This window comes from Hemiscyllium ocellatum, chromosome 2, assembly GCF_020745735.1.
Source record: "Hemiscyllium ocellatum isolate sHemOce1 chromosome 2, sHemOce1.pat.X.cur, whole genome shotgun sequence".
Taxonomy (NCBI): domain Eukaryota; kingdom Metazoa; phylum Chordata; class Chondrichthyes; order Orectolobiformes; family Hemiscylliidae; genus Hemiscyllium; species Hemiscyllium ocellatum.
Window position 1 is genome coordinate 9204372 of NC_083402.1, and position 24846 is coordinate 9229217.

Below are 24846 nucleotides of genomic sequence, written 5' to 3' on the forward strand. Positions count from 1 at the left end.
ACAGACTTATACCCCTTTACACTCACACTTGCGCGCGCACACACACACACACACACACACACACACACACACACTCTCACAGACACTCATTCCCCTCCCCCATGTACACACACATATATAAGTTTGAGGGGTGAATTTGTACTTGCAGAATTACATTTTACTTTGCTCAAAAACAGCATGAATCCATGTAAAATTCTGTAAATCCCTTTTGTAGATTAGAATCAGCCTGAACACTGGGGCACAGACATCCTCATACCTTCAATGTGTTATCTGGGCCAACATGGCACCTATTGTTAAAGTTCACTTGAGAATGTAACTTTCAGGGAGTTCAGGAATTTACATTTGAAAAAACTAAAAAAAACAAGGTCATTATAAAAGATGAGAGACTTAACAAACAATCCAGGTTTTTTCAATAAATAACTTTCGTTCCATCACACAGTAAACCTTTGCTTTAAATTCTGTGTCTTACGATCTTATTCTCCACAACCACCTGATAAAGGAGCAGCGCTCCGAAAGCTAGTGCCTCCAAATAAACCTGTTGGAGTATAACTTGTTGTTGTGTGATTTTTAACATTGCTTTTCCAGTCATTCTCCGCCCCTTCTGCAGAGTTTAGCTGCCCATGACTCTGTGGATTTGTCTCTGACTGCACTTCCCAAAGGAACCAATGCTCTCATCAGTATTTAGAACTGAATACCAGTTGGACTGCTAAATGTATGCAGGGTGTCTATCTGTCCTCCCAGTCTGGTTCTGCTTGTCTGTCATAAGGTTGTGCATTCGCTCTGTCCCTGTATACTCTCGAGCAGCGTGTCCACATGCTGAGATGTGCTGTCCTTTGAGCAGTCACCCTTATGCACCACAGTGACTGACACCAGCGACAACTCAACCTCTGGAACTTGGTTCCTACAGCTGGCACTTCCTGCACATGTGGTTGTGGTTAGTGTTTGACTCTCAGCTGAGTCTGCAGCATCCTTTATGTTTAGTTCAGGCTTGGTGGGAGATTCATTTTGTGCTAGCACTCTTCTGCAATGTTGTACTGGGACTGTGTGTGGATTTGGGACTGGGGGTGGGGAAGGGAGACCAGTTTGTGGGTTTGTGCTGGGGACTGTGTCGTGGTTTGTACTGGGGACTGTGTGTGGGTTTGTGCTGGGCACTGTGTGGGAGTTTGTGCTGAGGTCTGTGTGTGGGTTTCTGCTGGGGACTGTGCGTGGGTTTGTGCTGGGCACTGTGTGGGAGTTTGTGCTGAGGTCTGTGTGTGGGTTTCTGCTGGGGACTGTGCGTTGGTTTGTGCTGGGCACTGTGTGGGAGTTTGTGCTGAGGTCTGTGTGTGGGTTTCTGCTGGGGACTGTGCGTGGGTTTGTGCTGGGCACTGTGTGGGAGTTTGTGCTGAGGTCTATGTGTGGGTTTGTGCTGGGGACTGTGCGTGGGTTTGTGCTGGGCACTGTGTGGGAGTTTGTGCTGAGGTCTGTGTGTGGGTTTCTGCTGGGGACTGTGCGTGGGTTTGTGCTGGGCACTGTGTGGGAGTTTGTGCTGAGGTCTGTGTGTGGGTTTCTGCTGGGGACTGTGCGTGGGTTTGTGCTGGGCACTGTGTGGGAGTTTGTGCTGAGGTCTGTGTGTGGGTTTGTGCTGGGAACTGTGTTGGGGTTCAGGGAATGTCCAGGTTGGCACCTAGTGATTTACATACGTGCACATTTCACCCAAACCAACCTTCATCTCAGCAACAAGGCAGCCCCTGTAATCTGTCCTAAAACGGGTCTGATTCCTGTGGGCTATATCGCTGTAAAGGAGGATACTTCAGTTTGGATCATTAAGGTTTAATATTCTTGTACTTACCCTCTTGGCTCTTAAAATAAACCTCTTCTCTGGTGGTAATGTTCATTTTAAATTGAATTAATTCCCAAATTTAATTAATTCAGGACAGTACGCTATCTGTCCAGGATGGAATGAACCAATTAAACAGTGTCCTAGATTCCCAGGAATGTAACAATTCCTGGCACAGCCCCCTCACTCTATTGGCTGTGAGATTGCCAGCTCGCAGCCCATCATGGGGTGAGGAGGGGGGACGGGGGAGTGAGACAGCGGAGAGTTGGAAAGACTGGGTTGTTGATGAGAAGTGAACCCAGAACCAGAGAGAGAGGGTGAAGCAGCCCCTTACAGCACTTGCCTCTGCTGGCTCTGTGCTGAGGTTTGTACTAGGGACAGTGTGAGGTTTTATTTGTACAGGGGCCTTTGTGCTTCACGGTGCCAGGAACTTCTTTTAATCATTCGTGGGATGTTGGTATCACATGCTATGCCCTGGAGAAGGTGGTGCTGACCTGCTTTCTTGAACCACTGCAGTCCATCTGGTGGAGAGACCTCCGCCGCACTGTTAGGGAGAGAGTTCCCAACTTTTAACCTGAAGTGAAGGATTGACAATGTGCTTCCAACTCCAAATGGTGGGTGGCTTGGAGGGGAACTTGCTGGTGATGGTGTTCCCGTGTATCTGCTGCCCTTGTCCTTCTAATTGGAAGTGGTCATGGGTTTGGAAGGTGAGGCCATGATCATTCTCAGTGGTGGGGTCAAATGCCTCAGGAGCCTTGGTGAATTTCAGCAGTGCATGTTGTAGATAGTACAGACCGCTGTTACAGAATGCCAGTGGTGGAGGGAGGAGTCGCTTGTGAATGTGGTGTTAATCAAGTGGGCTACTTTGTCATGGATAATGTCAAACTTCTTGAGTGTTGTTGGTGCAACACTCATCCAACCTGTGCCTGGCCGATAGTAGAAGAGCTTTGGGGAGTCAGGTGAGTTACTTGCTGCAGTATTCCGAGCCTCTGACCTGTTCTTGTAGCCACTGTATAAGAGAGGTTTGGAGCTGGAGACTGAGAGTATTTTATAGAGTCAGAGAGCGGTACAACAGAGAAACAGACCTTTTAGTTCAACTTGTCCACGTCGACCAGATATCCTCAGTTAATTTACCCGCACCTGGCCCATACCCCTCCAAACCCTTCCTATTCATGTACCTATCTAGATGCCTTTTAAATGTTGCAATTGTACCAACCTCCACCAATTCCTCTGGCAGCTCATTCCATACATGTACCACCCTCTGAGTAAAAAGCTTGCCCTTCGGTCCCTTTTAAATCTTTCCCCTCTCACCTTAAACCTATACCCTCTCGTTCTGGACTCCCCCACCCAGGGAAAAGACCTTGGCTTTTCACCCTATCCATGTCTCTCATGATTTTGTAAGTCTCTAAATTCACCCCTCAGCCTCCGACGCTCCAGGGAAAATAGCCCCAGACTGTACAGCCTCTCCCTATATCCCAAATCCTCCAGCAGATCTGATTTGGAGGTACTGGGGTGGACAAAGTTAAACATCACACAAGACCAAGGTTATAGTCCAAGGTTATACTGTTACACAGTACCCACAACCACCTGATGAAGGAGCAGCGCCCCCAAAGCTAGTGCTTCCAAATATAACCTGGTGTTGTGTGATGTTTAACTCAGCTGATCTGTGAAGAGAAATCGGAGTTAACGTTTCGGTTTCTGTGACCCTTCCTCACAAGTGTTTCTGATTTATAGCATCCGCAATCCCTTTTTAATCTCAGCAACAAACCAGCTCCTGTAATCTGTATTAAAAACGGTCTGATTCCTGTGGGAAACACAGAACTGTGAGCTGGATCACTGTAAAGGAGGATACTTCACAGTTTGGAACATTAAGGCTCTTGTGCTTAGTCTCTTGGCTCTTAAACTTGGTCTCTTGTGGCAACGTTCATTTTGAATTGAATTAATTCAGTACACTGTTCCCCCCAGGGGATCAGATGAACCAATTAAAAGAGTGTCCTAGTTTCCCAGGAATGGAACAATTCCCTCGCACTATTGGCTGTGTGAGTGCCCATCACAGAGTGGGTGGGAGACGGGGGCGGGGGGGGGACTGTCAGACAGAGGAGGGTGAGCGAGACTGGGGTTGTTGGCGAGAAGTGAACCCGGAACAAGAGACAGGGTGAAGCAGCCCCATGCAGCAGTTCCCTGCTCTCTGCTGGCTCTGTGCTGAGGTTGGTACTGGGGGAAGGGGGGGTGAGTCTGGAAGGGGGAGAAGGAAGGGGTATGCTCCGGGTTCTGGGGTGGATCTGAGCGGGATCTGCCGGAGAGTTTGGCTGAAGTCTTCTCAGTGTGTCCCGAGTGAATTGACTGAGATCTTGGCGGCTCCGCCTGTTGGATTCCCCCCCCCCCCCCCCCCCCCCGCCAGGCTTCCAGAGCTGTGTGAACAGATTGGTCAACATTGAGGGGATTGGGATCACCTCCCCCCTTCCCCCCCAGGCGGAATTCTCTCGCCATGGATCCCAGATTTCCTCCTGGTGTATGATTCACTGGCGGCACGGGTTTGAAGGTAGTTTGTCAATGTTGTAAATCCTGGTTAGTTTAGCCCCACGTCCCGCCAGTGAATCAAAGAAACTGAAGCAGTTTACATCCTGGGTGTTGGATTTGTCCCTCCCCACGCCATCGCTAAGACCATAACATTATCGGATTCTGTGGCAGCTCCTGCCATACCCTCAGTATACACTCAACTGGTCAGTGCACCGCCAACCCCCTCTGACTAGACACCCAGCAAACTCTAATACACTGCTGACTGTCTTCATTGCCACCAAACCTTGTTTACTCCCACACTCACCCCTGTACCTCGATCCTCATTAAGCCATTCTTCAATGTTAAGAGATCACCGCCACCATATCTACCGCTAACTTTTCTAGCCCTGCGACCCACTGACATAGGAGAAACGACTGAGGATCCTAGGATTGTATTCATTGGAGTTCAGAAGATTGAGGGGAGACTTAATAGAAACTTACAAGATAATACATGGCTTGGAAAGGGTGGACGCTAGGAAATTGTTTCCATTAGGCGAGGAGACTAGGACCCGTGGACACAGCCTTAGAATTAGAGGGGGTCAATTCAGAACAGAAATGCAGAGACATTTCTTCAGCCAGAGGGTGGTGGGCCTGTGGAATTCATTGCCGCAGAGTGCAGTGGAGGCCGGGACGCTAAATGTCTTCAAGGCAGAGATTGATAGATTCTTGTTGTCTCGAGGAATTAAGGGCTAAGGGGAGAACGCTGGTAAGTGGAGTTGAAATGCCCATCAGCCATGATTGAATGGCAGAGCGAACTCGATGGGCCGAATGGCCTTATTTCCACTCCTATGTCTTATGATCTATATCTATAACTAGTTTGCCCTCTCGTCTGTAGAGAGTCCCAGGGTTAATTAGAGTCAGACAGTAGAGAGATTGCGGCGCCATTGGTGGTAACTGGGCCGTATACTCTGGAACACTTTCCCTCCTGCTTTGACCAGGCTTGTGCTGGTTTGATCTCCAGCTCCTCTGCGGTGCAGCATCTTCATCTCCTCTGTAATGCTCCTGAGAGAGTCTCTGGAAAGTTTGGCTATGCTGAAGCTGCTATATGAATAGTACTAGCCCTTTACGATGAGAAGCTGTTTTTGAGGTTGCAACAAGTTGGTACACAGACTCCTGCCTGAACTTGTACTGGCTTTGTACCTGACACATTGGTCTTGGAGGAAATGCAATATGGATTTATCAGAATAACTCCTGAACAGGCAGCATGGTGGCTCAGTGGTTAGCAGTGCTGCCTTATAGCACCAGGGTCTCAGGTTCAATCCCAGCCTTAGGCTGTCTGTATAGAGTTTGCACATTCTCCCAGTGTCCTCCCACAATCCAAAGATGTGCAGGTCAGCTGATTTAGCCACGCTAAATTGTCCATAGTGTTAGGTGCATTAGTCAGAGGGGGGGGTGGGTTACTCTTTGGAGGGTTGGTGTGGACTTGTTGGGCCGAAGGGCCTGTTTCCACACTGTAGGGAATTTAATCTTTCAAAAAGGTCTGCACTTTGCCTTTGATCCCTTACTGGAGAAGGAATGTAGTTGCTTTGGAGGCAATTCATAGCCGGTTCACTAGACTGATTCCAGAGATGAGAGGTTTGTCTTACGAAGAAGAGAGATTGAGCAGTTTAGGCCGGTACTCTCAAGAATTTGGAAGAACAAGTGGAGATCTAATTGAGGAATATACCTTGCTAAAGGGGATTGACAAGGTAGACGTAGAGAGGGTGTTTCCCCTTGTGAGACAATCTAGAATGAGAGATCATAGTTTGAAGATAAGGAGTAGCACATTTGAAACAGAGAGAAGGAGAAATTACTTCCCTCAAAGGGTCATGAATCTGTGGAATTCACTCCTGCTGAGTATATTGGATGCTGGGACATTGTGTACATTGAAGGAGGAATGAGACAAGCTGAGGAGCTGAATTATCTGCTCCTGGTCCCAGGTTTCATGTCTCCTGGTGGTGTACCGTTTGGAATTGGTACTTTCACCTCTGCGGCTTGGGTTCAATTCCTGGTCAGGAAGCAAAGATTAATTCATGTTATGGGACTCTTTGAAGGGAATGTGAATTTCTGGCTGAAACATCTCACTGGGAGTTACAGTTTTCAGAGCAGCCACAATCCGATCGAATGGGATGGCAGACGTGATGGACTGAATGCCCTAATCCTGCTCCTATGTCTTATGTTAAATGATAAGGAGAGTCCACAAAAAATAAATAATGCAAAATTTAGGAGGTCAAAGGTCCATTTGATCAAGATTTTCAACACAGTCTGGGCCATCACTGGGTTACCACAGTGGCTCAGTGGTTAGCACTGTTGCCTCACAGCGCCAGGGACCCGGGTTCAATTCCAATTTTGGGTGACCGTCTGTGTGGAGGTTTGCACATTCTCCCCGTGTCTGCGTGGGTGTTGCGGTTTCGTTCAATAGTCTAAAGATGTGCAGATAAGGTGATCTGCCATGGAAAATGCAGGGTTACAGGGATAGGGTGGTTGGCTGGGTCTGGCTGGCATCCTCTTCACAGGGTCTGTGCAGATTTGATGGGTTGAATGGCCTCTTTCTGCACTGTGGGGATTCCATGACAAACCAAGTACTCTGTTCATTTCTAGGAGGAGGAAATCCAAAGGAGGTGAGGCTAAACCTGCATTTGTAGCATTGTGATTTGTTCCGACTCTATGTTATAGGGACAGTGGAAAAGATGCACAATGATTTGGAAGAATGGTAGCAGAACTGAGAGAAAGTACTCATCAATAAAGACTGCGTGTGGAAGGACTATTCTCTTTGCTAGGCTGAGGAGTGTCTGGATAGAGATCCTTTAGATGTCATTTTCATCACTTCGGGGGAAAGACAGGAAAGTGAAGTTGAGGATGATCAGATCAGTCATGTTCTCATTGAACGGGCTAAATAGTCTACTTCTGCACCGAAACCTAATGGTCTTAGAAGTTGTTCCACTTGTGGAAGAGCCAAAAACTACAGATCCGTAAACATGAAACAACAAATCCGACGGAGAACGCAAGAGAACCCTTTCTCCCCAGTGCATCGAATTGTATTGGTTTATTTAAGAGGATCTGGATAAGCACAAGAGAGCTCCGAATAGCAGCTCCTGCTGATGGGTTAGATAAACTGGGTTGGGATAGGCTCAGAGGCACATCAGGGCCGAATGACCTGTTTGTGTGTTGGAGACTCGATTTGTAATACTTCTCTTCAGTGTCCTTTGCTACTGTATAAGATCTTCATGGTTGAGGTGGCCCAGCATGGAAGGGAGACAGAACGAGTGTAGCCAGCTGGAATAGTTACATTTATTCTCTCCTTGCTGCTTTTTATAAAAAGAACAGCAGAGACAGGGCAGGCCAAATCTTTAATTGGTTTCAGGAGGACTCCTTGACTTGCATCAGGACAACTGATTCACGATGATTGCCTGAGTACCCTTTCCTTCACCCTTCGACAGTTACTGCTGCAGAGCCCTGTGCTTGCACGGGCCCTGTCAGTCAGTGAGACTGCTGGCTGAATGCTGCACATTCCACTTGATTCTAACCCAATGCACTGAGTATTTTCTCTCTCACTCACTCTCTCATTCCCCTTCCCTTAAGAGTCCTGGAATCCCATTGAGCCAGTAGAGGTCAGCAATGTCGGGACCGTTTCAGTAACTTGGTGAAAACAATGACAGCAGATGCTGGAAACCAGATTCTGGATCAGTGGTGCTGGAAGAGCACAGCAGTTCAGGCAGCATCCGAGGAGCAGTAAAATTGACGTTTCGGGCAAAAGCCCTTCATCAGGAATATGACCGAGGGGGAAAATGCAAGGAATCTCACCCTTTACAAAGTGGCAGTTTGCTGAGCTGTTTTATTTTCCTGTTTGTTTTCTTTTTCCCACCATTATAAACAACTGTAGTTCAGGATGTGAATCTCAGCCCCCTGGCAGTAGTTCAGGATGTGAATCTCAGCCCCCTGGCAGTAGTTCAGAATGTGAATCTCAGCCCCCTGGCAGTAGTTCAGGATGTGAATCTCAGCCCCCTGGCAGTAGTTCAGGATGTGAATCTCAGCCCCCTGGCAGTAGTTCAGGATGTGAATCTCAGCCCCCTGGCTGTAGTTCAGAATGTGAATCTCAGCCCCCTGGCAGTAGTTCAGGATGTGAATCTCAGCCCCCTGGCAGTAGTTCAGGATGTGAATCTCAGCCCCCTGGCAGTAGTTCAGGATGTGAATCTCAGCCCCCTGGCAGTAGTTCAGGATGTGAATCTCAGCCTCCTGGCAGTAGTTCAGGATGTGAATCTCAGCCCCCTGGCAGTAGTTCAGGATGTGAATCTCAGCCCCCTGGCAGTAGTTCAGGATGTGAATCTCAGCCCCCTGGCTGTAGTTCAGGATGTGAATCTCAGCCCCCTGGCAGTAGTTCAGGATGTGAATCTCAGCCCCCTGGCAGTAGTTCAGGATGTGAATCTCAGCCCCCTGGCAGTAGTTCAGGATGTGAATCTCAGCCCCCTGGCAGTAGTTCAGGATGTGAATCTCAGCCCCCTGGCAGTAGTTCAGTATGTGAATCTCAGCCCCCTGGCAGTAGTTCAGAATGTGAATCTCAGCCCCCTGGCAGTAGTTCAGGATGTGAATCTCAGCCCCCTGGCAGTAGTTCAGGATGTGAATCTCAGCCCCCTGGCAGTAGTTCAGGATGTGAATCTCAGCCCCCTGGCAGTAGTTCAGAATGTGAATCTCAGCCCCCTGGCAGTAGTTCAGGATGTGAATCTCAGCCCCCTGGCAGTAGTTCAGGATGTGAATCTCAGCCCCATGGCAGTAGTTCAGGATGTGAATCTCAGCCCCCTGGCAGTAGTTCAGGATGTGAATCTCAGCCCCCTGGCAGTAGTTCAGGATGTGAATCTCAGCCCCCTGGCAGTAGTTCAGGATGTGAATCTCAGCCCCCTGGCAGTAGTTCAGGATGTGAATCTCAGCCCCCTGGCAGTAGTTCAGGATGTGAATCTCAGCCCCCTGGCAGTAGTTCAGAATGTGAATCTCAGCCCCCTGGCAGTAGTTCAGGATGTGAATCTCAGCCCCCTGGCAGTAGTTCAGAATGTGAATCTCAGCCCCCTGGCAGTAGTTCAGGATGTGAATCTCAGCCCCCTGGCAGTAGTTCAGGATGTGAATCTCAGCCCCCTGGCAGTAGTTCAGGATGTGAATCTCAGCCCCCTGGCAGTAGTTCAGGATGTGAATCTCAGCGCCCTGGCAGTAGTTCAGGATGTGAATCTCAGCCTCCTGGCAGTAGTTCAGGATGTGAATCTCAGCCCCCTGGCAGTAGTTCAGGATGTGAATCTCAGCCCCCTGGCAGTAGTTCAGGATGTGAATCTCAGCCTCCTGGCAGTAGTTCAGGATGTGAATCTCAGCCCCCTGGCAGTAGTTCAGGATGTGAATCTCAGCCCCCTGGCAGTAGTTCAGGATGTGAATGTCAGCCCCCTGGCTGTAGTTCAGGATGTGAATCTCAGCCCCCTGGCAGTAGTTCAGGATGTGAATCTCAGCCCCCTGGCAGTAGTTCAGGATGTGAATCTCAGCCCCCTGGCAGTAGTTCAGGATGTGAATCTCAGCCCCCTGGCAGTAGTTCAGAATGTGAATCTCAGCCCCCTGGCAGTAGTTCAGAATGTGAATCTCAGCCACCTGGCAGTAGTTCAGGATGTGAATCTCAGCCTCCTGGCAGTAGTTCAGGATGTGAATCTCAGCCCCATGGCAGTAGTTCAGGATGTGAATCTCAGCCCCCTGGCAGTAGTTCAGGATGTGAATCTCAGCCCCCTGGCAGTAGTTCAGGATGTGAATCTCAGCCCCCTGGCAGTAGTTCAGGATGTGAATCTCAGTCCCCTGGCAGTAGTTCAGAATGTGAATCTCAGCCACCTGGCAGTAGTTCAGGATGTGAATCTCAGCCCCCTGGCAGTAGTTCAGGATGTGAATCTCAGCCCCCTGGCAGTAGTTCAGAATGTGAATCTCAGCCACCTGGCAGTAGTTCAGGATGTGAATCTCAGCCCCCTGGCAGTAGTTCAGGATGTGAATCTCAGCCCCCTGGCTGTAGTTCAGGATGTGAATCTCAGCCCCCTGGCAGTAGTTCAGGATGTGAATCTCAGCCCCCTGGCAGTAGTTCAGGATGTGAATCTCAGCCCCCTGGCAGTAGTTCAGGATGTGAATCTCAGCCCCCTGGCAGTAGTTCAGGATGTGAATCTCAGCCCCCTGGCAGGAGTTCAGGATCTGAATCTCAGCCCCCTGGCAGTAGTTCAGAATGTGAATCTCAGCCCCCTGGCAGTAGTTCAGGATGTGAATCTCAGCCCCCTGGCAGTAGTTCAGAATGTGAATCTCAGCCCCCTGGCAGTAGTTCAGAATGTGAATCTCAGCCTCCTGGCAGTAGTTCAGGATGTGAATCTCAGCCCCATGGCAGTAGTTCAGGATGTGAATCTCAGCCCCCTGGCAGTAGTTCAGGATGTGAATCTCAGCCCCATGGCAGTAGTTCAGGATGTGAATCTCAGCCCCCTGGCAGTAGTTCAGGATGTGAATCTCAGCCCCCTGGCAGTAGTTCAGGATGTGAATCTCAGCCCCCTGGCAGTAGTTCAGGATGTGAATCTCAGCCCCCTGGCAGTAGTTCAGGATGTGAATCTCAGCCCCATGGCAGTAGTTCAGGATGTGAATCTCAGCCCCCTGGCAGTAGTTCAGGATGTGAATCTCAGCCCCCTGGCAGTAGTTCAGGATGTGAATCTCAGCCCCCTGGCAGTAGTTCAGGATGTGAATCTCAGCCCCCTGGCAGTAGTTCAGGATGTGAATCTCAGCCCCATGGCAGTAGTTCAGGATGTGAATCTCAGCCCCCTGGCAGTAGTTCAGAATGTGAATCTCAGCCACCTGGCAGTAGTTCAGGATGTGAATCTCAGCCCCCTGGCAGTAGTTCAGGATGTGAATCTCAGCCCCCTGGCTGTAGTTCAGGATGTGAATCTCAGCCCCCTGGCAGTAGTTCAGGATGTGAATCTCAGCCCCCTGGCAGTAGTTCAGGATGTGAATCTCAGCCCCCTGGCAGTAGTTCAGGATGTGAATCTCAGCCCCCTGGCTGTAGTTCAGGATGTGAATCTCAGCCCCCTGGCAGTAGTTCAGGATGTGAATCTCAGCCCCCTGGCAGTAGTTCAGGATGTGAATCTCAGCCCCCTGGCAGTAGTTCAGGATGTGAATCTCAGCCCCCTGGCAGTAGTTCAGGATGTGAATCTCAGCCCCCTGGCAGTAGTTCAGGATGTGAATCTCAGCCCCCTGGCAGTAGTTCAGGATGTGAATCTCAGCCCCCTGGCTGTAGTTCAGGATGTGAATCTCAGCCCCCTGGCAGTAGTTCAGGATGTGAATCTCAGCCCCCTGGCAGTAGTTCAGGATGTGAATCTCAGCCCCCTGGCAGTAGTTCAGGATGTGAATCTCAGCCCCCTGGCAGTAGTTCAGGATGTGAATCTCAGCCCCCTGGCAGTAGTTCAGGATGTGAATCTCAGCCCCCTGGCAGTAGTTCAGAATGTGAATCTCAGCCCCCTGGCAGTAGTTCAGGATGTGAATCTCAGCCCCCTGGCAGTAGTTCAGGATGTGAATCTCAGCCCCCTGGCAGTAGTTCAGGATGTGAATCTCAGCCCCCTGGCTGTAGTTCAGGATGTGAATCTCAGCCCCCTGGCAGTAGTTCAGGATGTGAATCTCAGCCCCCTGGCAGTAGTTCAGGATGTGAATCTCAGCCCCCTGGCAGTAGTTCAGGATGTGAATCTCAGCCCCCTGGCAGTAGTTCAGGATGTGAATCTCAGCCCCATGGCAGTAGTTCAGGATGTGAATCTCAGCCCCCTGGCAGTAGTTCAGGATGTGAATCTCAGCCCCCTGGCTGTAGTTCAGGATGTGAATCTCAGCCCCCTGGCAGTAGTTCAGGATGTGAATCTCAGCCCCCTGGCAGTAGTTCAGGATGTGAATCTCAGCCCCCTGGCAGTAGTTCAGGATGTGAATCTCAGCCCCCTGGCAGTAGTTCAGGATGTGAATCTCAGCCCCCTGGCAGTAGTTCAGGATGTGAATCTCAGCCCCCTGGCAGTAGTTCAGGATGTGAATCTCAGCCCCCTGGCTGTAGTTCAGGATGTGAATCTCAGCCCCCTGGCAGTAGTTCAGGATGTGAATCTCAGCCCCCTGGCAGTAGTTCAGGATGTGAATCTCAGCCCCCTGGCAGTAGTTCAGGATGTGAATCTCAGCCCCCTGGCAGTAGTTCAGGATGTGAATCTCAGCCCCCTGGCAGTAGTTCAGGATGTGAATCTCAGCCCCCTGGCAGTAGTTCAGAATGTGAATCTCAGCCCCCTGGCAGTAGTTCAGGATGTGAATCTCAGCCCCCTGGCAGTAGTTCAGGATGTGAATCTCAGCCCCCTGGCAGTAGTTCAGGATGTGAATCTCAGCCCCCTGGCAGTAGTTCAGGATGTGAATCTCAGCCCCCTGGCAGTAGTTCAGGATGTGAATCTCAGCCCCATGGCAGTAGTTCAGGATGTGAATCTCAGCCCCCTGGCAGTAGTTCAGGATGTGAATCTCAGCCCCCTGGCAGTAGTTCAGGATGTGAATCTCAGCCCCATGGCAGTAGTTCAGAATGTGAATCTCAGCCCCCTGGCAGTAGTTCAGAATGTGAATCTCAGCCCCCTGGCAGTCCTGCACCGTCACTCTGTCCTACACTGGTGTGGTGGAGTTCAATGTAAGCTGAAGGAACAACACTACATCTTACATTTTTGGTAATTCAGAGCTCGTGGAACCCTCTACAATGTTCTACAATTCATACTATTTCCATTTTCTGGGGTATTGGTTGTATTATAGCCATTTATACCTTCCTTTGGACTTCTCTCTTGTTTTAACCTGAACTGTTACTAAGTCTTGCACCATCATCCCTTTATCCGAGCTTTATTTTTTATCATAAAAGACTGTTCAGTCCCTAACTTCTTCCACTTCAATTACTTGATTGTGTTTCTCCTCTCTCCACAGATGCTGGCCCCTGTGATTTCAGTGTTTCCAAATTTGACCTCCTGTAGGCTGTGACGTGTTTTGAAATGTCCTGCAGTTATGAGAGTGCAAGGAGGGCAGGGATGTTTAGACCTCTGCCTGTTTCCTTCCCAGCTGTAAGACTGAAGCCGTACAAACCAACCTGGACTTCATGGATCTTTAACCTGATCAGTCTTGAAGTGAATACTTCCTCTGAGCATGCAGGCATTTGTAACTCTTTGTGTTAAAGCAATGAAGTCAAAAATCTACTTTAAAGTTCTTGTGCTTGCGTCCCTCCTGGTGTCTGCTTTTCTGGTGCTAAGTTTACATGTGACCTATAGGCTGACTGAGGACACTGGTAGATCAGATCTCCGGGCTCTGCTCAAACAAGTGAAGAGCAAGGATGACGAAGACAAGATGGTGGACCAGAGGTCTGGGATCAACTTTGAGACTCTGCACAGTCGGCAACATGAACCACCTTCTTGCCGGAAGGGGCAGGTCCTCTTGATCCTGGTGACATCTGCCCAGCCCAACATTAACCGTAGGAACACTATTCGCAACACATGGGCGCTGGGCTGGGAGGACAGTGCCTTCCCTTGGCAAGTGGTCTTCTTGGTTGGCCAGGCCGCAGGAGAAGGGGCAGCCAACCTAATCCGATCGGAGCAGGAAGTGTTCCAGGACCTGTTGGTGGGAAACTACCTGGACACTTACAGAAACTTAACACTAAAAGTCATGCACGGGTTAAAATGGGCAGTGAGCACTTGCCAGCCTTTGTACATCCTCAAAACCGATGACGACTGCTTCGTAAACACGGACAGGCTGCCTCGCTTTCTAGTTCAGGACAACCCGATTCGGACTGGACTTTATGCCGGCTCCCTGTTTGCACCCGAGAAGCGGGAGGTCATCCGAGATCCTTGGAGCAAATGGTATGTGTCATGGCAGGACTATGGGAAAGAGCGGTACCCTCCCTACGTGAGTGGGGTGGGCTACGTGCTCTCCCTGGATGCAGCTGCTGCAATCCTGAGGGTAGCAGCCTGGGTCCACCCCATTCCTGTCGAGGATGCGTACGTCGGGATCCTGGCGGAAGCGGCTGGTATCCCTGCGCTGTCAAGCAGCCGCTTCACCAAGCACAACGTGAACTGGAGAGTGTGCAACTACAGGTACCTGATGGTCATTCATCACCTCAGCACACAGGACCAACGCCTAGCCCACAGCAACATGGTCCAGGCCCGCACAGCGTGTTCTGGTAATCCCACTATCACCAGATGGAGCTGACAGTTTTGCTCAGACATGATCAAACCCTTTAGTCACCCCGGATGAAACGACTTTGTACAGTGGACAGAGTCCAGAACAAAGGGACACAGTCTTTAGAAGCACAGATACATTGAAAATTGCAGCAGGAGGAGGTCATCTGGCACTTTGAGCCTGCCCTGCCATTCAGTATGACCATGGCTGATCAACCAATTCAGTCTATTGTTCCTCCTTCCTTCACATACCCTTTAGCCCCAAGAACTATAACTAACCCCTACTCAATATTCAATGATTTTCCCCCAACAACTTTCTGTGGCAGAGATCCACGTGCTCACCACTGTCTGGGTGAAGAAATTTCTCTTCATCTCAGTCCTAAATGGTTGGTTCCATGTCCGTGAGACCCCCCCCTCCCATTCCCGGCTCTGGATTCTCCAGTCATCAGGAACTGGGAAAGTTGGTGGGATAACAGCCATGTCAGTGGGTTGATGATCCAGAACCCCAGGTGAGTGTTCTGGGGCCATGCGTTCAAACTACATCACAGCAGATGGTGAAATCTGAATCCGATAACAATCTGCAATGAAGAGCTGGCCTACCAGCTAGAGCATAACCGCTGCCAATTGTCATAAAAACCCATCTCTTCACTGAAGCTCTTTAGGGAAGGAGATCTCTCATCTTTACCCGGTTTGGCCTACATGTGACTTCACATTCTCAGCAATACTGCTGACTCTTAATTACCCTCTGGGTAATTAGGTAAGGGCAGTCAGTAAGGGCCTAGTCAGTGGCACCCACAACCTGTGAACAAATAAAAAAAAATCCTTCCAAAGTTTGCTTGTATAGAATTTTATAGGTTTCTATGAAAGCCCCCTCATTCTTCCATACTCAGAAGACTGCGGGTTCAAATTCCATTCCCAAGCCTCAAGCACAAATTTTACACCATGCTCCACCGTGATATTAACTGATGTCTGGGTAACAGACCCCATAACATTATAATTCCAAATGGGATACCCTCAAATGCTCCTGGCTGAGGACTGGCTCCCCTTATTATTCAATCCATCCCTTTACTGGTCGCAACAGTTTAATTTGGAAAGGGATTCCTACCTCGTGGATACGTGAAATATGTTTTAAAAGAAGCCAATTTAACCAGGGTTTCCTGAGTTCAAGAAAGTAGGATTACTAGCTACTAAACCTTAGGGAAAGGTAACTAAACATGACTGCAAATGTGTTGCTGGTCAAAGCACAGCAGGTTAGGCAGCATCTCAGGAATAGAGAATTCGACGTTTCGAGCATTCCTGATGAAGGGCTTATGCTCGAAACGTCGAATTCTCTATTCCTGAGATGCTGCCTAACCTGCTGTGCTTTGACCAGCAACACATTTGCAGCTGTGATCTCCAGCATCTGCAGACCTCATTTTTTACTAACTAAACATGACACACACATATACATTTTTGAACTGAAAAAGGTCAATCTATTAATTAAAAATTTTAAATGAGATTGTCTTTGGATTGATCATGATGAATACATTGTGAAATGCTGACGCTGTTAAGATGGGTAGCTCTTGCTTTGGTAACTGGAAATTCTTGGTTCTGTCATTAGCTAAAGGGTTTTGGTTCAGTTTTCTTCAACAGTGGCTTTTCTGACTTGATTTGTTTTTAGCAATCATAGGGAGAGAGACCTTTTTTTGTACTAGCTGACACAAGTTGTCTAATGGAAGTTCTCAACTGTGCAAAAGTGAGGCCTGCAGATGCTGGAAACCAGAGTTTAGATCAGAGTGGTGCTGGAAAAGCACAGCAGGTCAGGCAGCATCCGAGGAGCAGGAAAATTGACGTTTCGGGCAAAAGCCCAACATCAGGAATAGAGCAAGAAGCCTCCAGGGTGGAGAGATAAATGGGGGTGGGGGGGAGCTGGGGCGAAGGTTGCAAAGAGTACAATAGGTGGATGGGGGTGGGGATGGAGGTGATAGGTCAGAGAGGAGGGTGGAGTGGATAGGTGGGAAGGTAGATTGGCAGGTAGGACAGGTCATGAGGACAGTGCTGAGATGGAACTGTGTCCGTATTCAGCACACTTTAGCAACTCGAGGCCCAAGCTAACACACTAGCAATCAGCACTTGAGCACACAGAATTCAAGGGTTGCAGTTAGTTTTTAGCCCCCTATTTTACATGATTCTGGGTGCAAAACACACAAGAATGTCTTTGTTTTAATTCATATCCTGTGCAGAGGCTAGGACACAACCTAAAGGAAATTCATTTTCTCCTGAGAGGAGGGATAATCAACCCTCACTTTCTTTGTAGCCAGGGGATCATGGTTCAGTTTTTTTGAATGGCAGCACATTGTTGAATCGCAGTTCAACGATGTGCTGTCAGGTGGGGTTAGCCATGGTAAAAAACCCCTGTGGGGTTACACAAAAGGGATTGCCTCAAAGAGATGTTGGAGTTTAAAGAGAGAGTTTAAGGGTTACTGCGGATTATATCTGCCATAAATGCTGTTGGATGCAAATCTTATCAGATCGAGTGGATCGTTTGGAGAGACAGATAGAAGTGATGTGGAATTTGCAACAGCAAATGGCAGTTATAGGAAGGGGGAAAGTCTCAGATACAGTCACATAGATGGGTTAACTCCAGGAAGGGTAAGAGAGGTTGGCACTAAGGGCAGGAGTCTTTTGTGGATATACCCATTTCAAACAAGTATGCTGTTTTGGAAAATGTAGGGGGTGATGGATTCTCAGGGGAACGTAGCACGAACAGCCAAGTTCCTGGTATTGAAACTGGCTCTAATGCAACGAGGGGTACGTCGGCTTCCAAGAGATCACTTGTGTTTGGGGATTCTGCAGTCCGAGGTACAGACAGACATTTCTGTGGCCAGCAGAGAAAAAGCAGAATGGTGTGTTGTTTCCCTGGTGCCAGGATCAAGGATGTCTCCGAGAGGGTGCACAATGTTCTCACGGGGTCAGGGGCCAGCAGGAGGTCATTGTCCACATTGGAACCAATGACATAGATGGGAAAAGGTTGAGACTCTGGAGGGAGATTACAGAGAGTTAGGCAGAAATTTAAAAAGGAGGTCCTCAAGGATAGTAATATCTGGATTACTCCCAGTGCTACGAGCTAGCGAGGGCAGGAATAGGAGGATAGAGCAGATGAATGCATGGCTGAGGAGCTGGTGCATGGGAGAAGGATTCACATTTTTGGATCATTGGAATCTCTTTTGGGGTAGAAGTGACCTGTACAAGAAGGACGGATTGCACCTAAAGTGGAAGGGGACTAATATACTGGAAATTTGCTAGAACTGCTTGGGAGGATTTAAACTAGTAAGGTTGGGTTGGGGGAGGTGTTAGAACCCAGGGAGATAGTGAGGAAAGAGATCGGTCTGAGATGGGTACAGCTGAGAACAGAAGCGAGTCAAACAGTCAGGGACAAGGTAGGATTAATAAATTAAACTGCATTTATTTCAATGCAAGGGGCCTAATCGGGAAGGCAGATGGTAACTCAGGGCATGGTTAGGAACATAGGACTGGGATATCATAGCAATTACGGAAACATGGCTCAGGGATGGGCAGGACTGGCAGCTTAATGTTCCAGGATACAAATGCTACAGGAAGGATAAAAAGGGAGGCAAGAGAGGAGGGGGAGTGGCATTTTTGATAAGGGATAGCATTACAGCTGTGCTGAGGGAAGATATTCCCAGAAATACATCCAGGGAAGTTATTTGGGTGGAACTGAGAAATAAAGAGATGATCACATTATTGGGATTGTATTATAGACCTCTCATTAGTCAGAGGGAAATTGAGAAACAAACTTGTAAGGAGATCTCAGCTATCTGTAAGAATAATAAGGTAGTTATGGTAGGGAATTTTAACTTTCCAAACTTCGACTGGGACTGCCATTATGTTAAAGGTTCAGATGGAGAGGAATTTCTTAAGTGTGTACAAGACAATTTTCTGATTCAGTATGTGGATGTACCTACTAGAGAAGGTGCAAAACTTGACCTACTCTTGGGAAATAAGGCAGAGCAGGTGACTGAGGTGTCAGTGGGGGAGCACTTTGGGGCCAGTGACCATAATTCTATTCGTTTTAAAATACTGATGGAAAAGGATAGATCAGATCTAAAATTGAAGTTCTAAATTGGAGAAAGGCCAATTTTGATGGAATTAGGCAAGAACTTTCAAAAGCTGATTGGAGGCAGATGTTCGCAGATAAAGGGACGGCTGGAAAATGGGAAGCCTTCAGAAATGAGATAACAAGAATCCAGAGAAAGTATATTCCTGTCAGGGTGAAAGGGAAGGCTGGTAGGTATAGGGAATACTGGATGACTAAAGAAATTGAGGGTTTGGTTAAGAAAAAGAAGGAAGCATATGTCAGGTATTGACAGGATAGATTGAGTGAATCCTTAGAAGAGTATACAGGAAGTAGGAGTATACTGAAGAGGAAAATCAGGAGGGCAAAAAGGGGACATGAGATAGCTTTGGCAAATAGAATTAAGGAGAATCCAAAGGGTTTTTACAAATATATTCAGGACAAAAGGGTAACTAGGGAGAGAATAGGCCCCCTCAAAGATCAGCAAGGCAGCCTTTGTGTGGAGCCACAGAAAATGGGGGAGTTACTAAATGAATATTTTGCATCAGTATTTACTGTGGAAAAGGATATGGAAGATATAGACTGTAGGGAAATAGATGGTGACATCTTGCAAAATGTCCAGATTACAGAGGAGGAAGTGCTGGATGTCTTGAAACGGTTAAAGGTGGATAAATCCCCAGGAACTGATCAGGTGTACCCAAGAACTCTGTGGGAAGCTAAAGAAGTGATTGCTGGGCCTCTTGCTGAGATGTTTGTATCATCAATAGTCACAGGTGAGGTGACAGAAGACTAGAGGTTAGCAAACGTGGTGCCACTGTTTAAGAAGGGTGGTAAGGACAAGCCAGGGAACTAGAGACCGGTGAGCCTGACCTCAGTGGTGGGCAAGTTGTTGGAGGGAATCCTGAGGGACAGGATGTACATGTATTTAGAAAGGCAAGGACTGATTCGGGATAGCCAACATGGCTTTGTGCATGGGAAATCATATCTCACAAACTTGATTGAGTTTTTTGAAGAAGCAACAAAGACGATTGATGAAGACAGAACAGTAGATGTGCTCTATATGGACTTCAGTAAGGCGTTCGACAAAGTTCCCCATGGGAGACTGATTAGCAAGGTTAGATCTCATGGAATACAGGGAGAACTAGCCATTTGGATACAGAACTGGCTCAAAGGTAGAAGACAGACGGTAGTATGGAGGGTTGTTTTTCAGACTGGAGGCCTGTGACCAGTGGAGTGCCACAAGGATCGGTGCTGGGTCCTCTTCTTTTTGTCATTTACATAAATGATTTGGATGCGAGCATAAGAGGTACAGTTAGTAAGCTTGCAGATGACACCAAAATTGGAGGTGTAGTGGACAGCTAAGAGGGTTACCTCAGATTACAACAGGATCTGGGCCAATGGGCTGAGAAGTGGCAGATGGAGTTTAATTCAGATAAATGCGAGGTACTGCATTTTGGGAAAGCAAATCTTAACAGGACTTATACACTTCATGGTCAGGTCCTAGACAGTGTTGCTGAACAAAGAGACCTTGGAGTGCAGGTTCATAGCTCCTTGAAAGTGGAGTCACAGATAGATAGAATAGTGAAGAAGGCGTTTGGTATGCTTTCCTTTATTGGTCAGAGTATTGAGTACAGGAGTTGGGAGGTCATGTTGTGGCTGTACAGGACATTGGTTAGGCCACTGTTGGAATATTGCGTGCAATTCTGGTCTCCTTCTTATCGGAAAGATGTTGTGAAACTTGAAAGGGTTCAGAAAAGACTTACAAGGATGTTGCCAGGGTTGGAGGATCTGAGCTACAGGGAGAAGCTGAACAGGCTGAGTCTGTTTTCCCTGGAGTGTCGGAGGCTGAGGGGTGACCTTATAGAGCTTTACAAAATTATGAGGGACATGAATAGGATAGATAGACAAAGACTTTTCCCTGGGGTTGGGGAGTCCAGAACCAGAGGGCATAGGTTTAGGGTGAGAGGGGAAAGATATAAAAGAGACCGAAGGGGCAACTTTTTCACACAGAAGATGATACGTGTATGGAATGAGCTGCCAGAGTAAGTGGTAGAGGCTGGTACAATTACAACATTTAAGAGGCATTTGGATGGGTATATGAACAGGAAGGGTTTGGAGGGATATGGGCCGGGTGCTGGCAGGTGGGTCTAGATTGGGTTGGGATATCTGGTCGGCATGGACAGGTTGGACCAAAGGGTCTGTTTCCATGCTGTACATCTCTATGACTCTAAATGGCAAAGATCCAATAGGGCTTGTCAAAGATCAGAAAGATGGCCTTTGTGTGGAGCTGCAGGAGATGTCGGAGATACAAAACGAGTATTTTGTATCAGTATTTACTGTGGAAAAGGACATGGAAGATATGGAATGTAGGGAAATAGATGGTGACATCTTGAAAAATATTCATATCACAAAGGAGGAAGTGGATCAGGTGTGCCATAGAACTCTGTGGGAACCTAGGGAAGTGATTGCTGGGCCTCTTGCTGAGATATTTGTATCATCGATAGTCGCGGGTGAGGTGCTGGAAGACCGGAGGTTGGCTAATGTGGTGCCACTGTTTTAAAAAAGGTGGTAAGGACAAGCCAGGGAACTATAGACCGGTGAGCCTGACTTTGGTGGTGGGCATGTTGTTGGAGGGAATCTTGAGGGACAGGATCTACATGTATTTGGAAAGGCAAGGACACTCTCCACTCGTTCCACTTCTGTGCTGTTAACATGTCGGTGGACATGAGTAACATCCCGCCAAACGTCAATATTGAGTTCCTTGGTTTTGTTGGCATTGAGAGCTCGGTTGTTCGCAGTGCACCATTTTTCCAGGTCTTCCCATCTGTTCTTCCTCCCATCTGTAGTCTGTTTCATCGCCATCTGAGATTCGATCAATTATGGTGGTATCATCAGCGAACCTGTAAATGGCATTAGTCTGGTATTTGGCGACACAGTCATGGGTAGACAGTGAGTACAGTAGGGGGCTCCATTGTTGAGTGTTAGTGAGGATGAAATATTGTCCAATCTTCACTGATTATGGCTGTGGGTCAGGAAACTGAGAATCCAGTTGCAGAGAGTGGGGCTTAGTCCGAGATCACTAAGTTTAGTAATCAGTCTTGAGGGGATAATAGTGTTGAAAGCTGAACTGTAGTCAATGAGTAGGATTCTTACCTAACTGTTTTTGGTGTCAAGGTGTTCTAGGGAGGAGTGAAGGGCAAGTGATATGGCATCTGATGTGGATCTGTTGCTCTGATAGGCAAATTGGAATGGGTCAAGAATAGTGGGGAGGCTGGAGTTGATTAATGCCATGACCAGCCTTTCAAAGGTAGATAGGATAGTGAAGAAAGCATTTGGTATGCTTTCCTTTAATGGTCAGAATACCGAGTGCAGGCATTGAGAGGTCATGTTATGGCTGTACAGAACATTGTTTAGGCCACTTTTGTGTGCAATTCTGGTCTCTTTCTATTGGAAAGAGATTGTGAAACTTGAAAAGGTTCAGAAAAGATTTACAAGGATGTTGCCGGTACTGGAGGATCTGAGCTACAGTGAGAGGCTGAACAGGCTGGGGCTGTTTTCCCTAGAACATCAGAGGTTGAGAGGTGACCTTATAAAATCATGAGGGATATGGATTGGATAAATAGACAGTCTCTTTTCCTGGGGTGGGGGAATCCAGAACTAAAGGGCATAGGTTTAGGGTGAGAGGGGAAAGATGTAAAAGAGACCTAAGGGGTAACTTTTTCATGCAGAGGATGGTGCATGTATGGAATGAGCTGCCAGAGGAAGTGGTGGAGGCTGGTATAATTGCAATATTTAAGAGGCATTTGGATGGGTATATGAATAGGAAGAGTTTGGAGGGAAATGGGCCGGGTACTGGCAGGTGGGACTAGATTGGGTTGGGATATCTGGTCGGCATGGACGGGTTGGACTGAGGGGTCTGTTTCTGTGCTGTACATATCTGTGACTCTATAACCGGTATTATGGTTCCATGGAGCAATCCTAAAACATAGCTTATATGGGAAATGTAGTTCAAGTGTTTTTCACATGTATCAGAAAGGTGTGGGATTTTGAGGAGACATTATGACAGGTTTAGATAAAGCAGACGAAGAAAGGCTGTTATTATTAGCTGCTGGTACAAAGATTAGGAGATGCCGATCTAATGTTTTTCACAAGACATATTGGGAGGATATTTACCCAGGAAGTGACAATGACTCTGGTGGAAACAGATAATCAATGATTTAAAAGGGGAAGATAATGGGTACTTGATGGAAATAACAGCTGAAAGGTGATGTAGAAGGAGTGGGGAAATGGGACCAGTTAGATTGCTCTGCACAACCACAGATTAGTTACAGTGCAGTAGGCCATTCATGCCTGCACTGGTTCTATTTTTTCCAATCTGCTTTCCCACATATCTGCACACTATTTCTATCCAAATAATCATCCAATGCCCTCTTCAATGCCTCTTAAATTAATTAAAAGGCAACACTCCCTCACACATGCATTAAAATCTCTGCAGGTTTACTTGATCTGTACAGAGAGCTGGCACAGACTTAACAGCCTCCTTCTTTACCTTTGTGTCTTGCTGATCCTGAGAGGAAGTGGGAGTAAAGGACTGAGCTGATCTTATTGAAGCTTATAAGATCCTGAGGGAACTGGACCAGTGAATACTGGGAGGATGTTTTGTTTTGTCAGAAGAATTTTGTTAAGAACGAGGTATTTTACGACAAATGAGAATTGTTTTTCCCTCTCAAGGATTCGTTATAGCATGACCATCCCTTTTCTGGAGACGGTGGAGGATGGGTTAGGACTGAGCCTGAGTTGCACTTTTGAATGATAAGGGAGTCATGGTTGCAAGGATAGGAGAGGTTTGGGGTGGGAGAGAACATGGACAGGAAAGCGGGGCGGAGCCTGCAACCAGACAAGCTAAGATCCTTAGAATGGTGAAGAAATCTTAATGAGGCAAACAGAGTTAGACTACAGATCAGCCATGATCTTAATGAATGATAGAACAGGCTTAAGGGGCTGAATGTAAAAAATGAGGTCTGCAGATGCTGGAGATCACAGCTGCAAATGTGTTGCTGGTCAAAGCACAGCAGGTTAGGCAGCATCTCAGGAATAGAGAATTCAACGTTTCGAGCATAAGCCCTTCATCAGGAATAAGAGAGAGAGAGCCAAGCCGGCTGAGATAAAAGGTAGGGAGGAGGGACTAGGGGGAGGGGCGATGGAGGTGGGATAGGTGGAAGGAGGTCAAGGTGAGGGTGATAGGCCGGAGTGGGGTGGGGGCGGAGAGGTCAGGAAGAGGATTGCAGGTTAGGAGGGCGGTGCTGAGTTGAGGGAACCGACTGAGACAAGGTGGGGGGAGGGGAAATGAGGAAGCTGGAGAAATCTGAATTCATACCTTGTGGTTGGAGGGTTCCCAGGCGGAAGATGAGGCGCTCCTCCTCCAGCCGTCGTGTAGTTGTGTTCTGCCGGTGGAGGAGTCCAAGGACCTGCATGTCCTCGGTGGAGTGGGAGGGGGAGTTAAAGTGTTGAGCCACGGGGTGATTGGGTTGGTTGGTTCGGGCGGCCCAGAGGTGTTCTCTGAAGCGTTCCGCAAGTAAGCGGCCTGTCTCACCAACATAGAGGAGGCCACATCGGGTGCAGCGGATGCAATAGATGATGTGTGTGGAGGTACAGGTGAACTTGTGGCGGATATGGAAGGATCCCTTGGGGCCTTGGAGGGAAGTGAGTGTGGAGGTGTGGGCGCAAGTTTTACATTTCCTGCGGTTGCAGGGGAAGGTGCCGGGGGTGGAGGTTGGGTTGGTGGGGGGTGTGGATCTGACAAGGGAGTCACGAAGGGAGTGGTCCTTGCGGAACGCTGATAGGGGAGGGGAGGGAAATATATCCTTGGTGGTGGGGTCCGTTTGGAGGTGGCGGAAATGGCGGCGGATAATACGTTGTATGCGCAGGTTGGTGGGGTGGTAGGTGAGAACCAGTGGGGTTCTGTCTTGGTGGCGGTTGGAGGAGCGGGGCTCAAGGGCGGAGGAGCGGGAAGTGGAGGAGATGCGGTGGAGGGCATCGTCGATCACGTCTGGGGGGAATCTGCGGTCCTTGAAGAAGGAGGCCATCTGGGTTGTGCGGTGTTGGAATTGGTCCTCCTGGGAGCAGATGCGGCGGAGACGAAGGAATTGGGAATATGGGATGGCGTTTTTACAGGGGGCAGGGTGGGAGGAGGGCTGAATGGCCTATTTCTGT

The 24846-nt window shown here is 48.3% G+C and overlaps 1 protein-coding gene across 1 annotated transcript; it reads left to right on the plus strand.

The window, feature by feature from the left end:
- The first annotated feature begins 3920 nt into the window (after window positions 1-3920).
- On the plus strand, window positions 3921-15790 carry LOC132826655 (beta-1,3-galactosyltransferase 5-like). Its single transcript, XM_060842665.1, has 2 exons — window positions 3921-4026; window positions 13318-15790. The coding sequence occupies exon 2, from the start codon at window positions 13534-13536 to the stop codon at window positions 14587-14589; it is 1056 nt and encodes a 351-aa protein (XP_060698648.1). The 5' UTR covers window positions 3921-4026; window positions 13318-13533; the 3' UTR covers window positions 14590-15790.
- Window positions 15791-24846: the final 9056 nt, after the last annotated feature.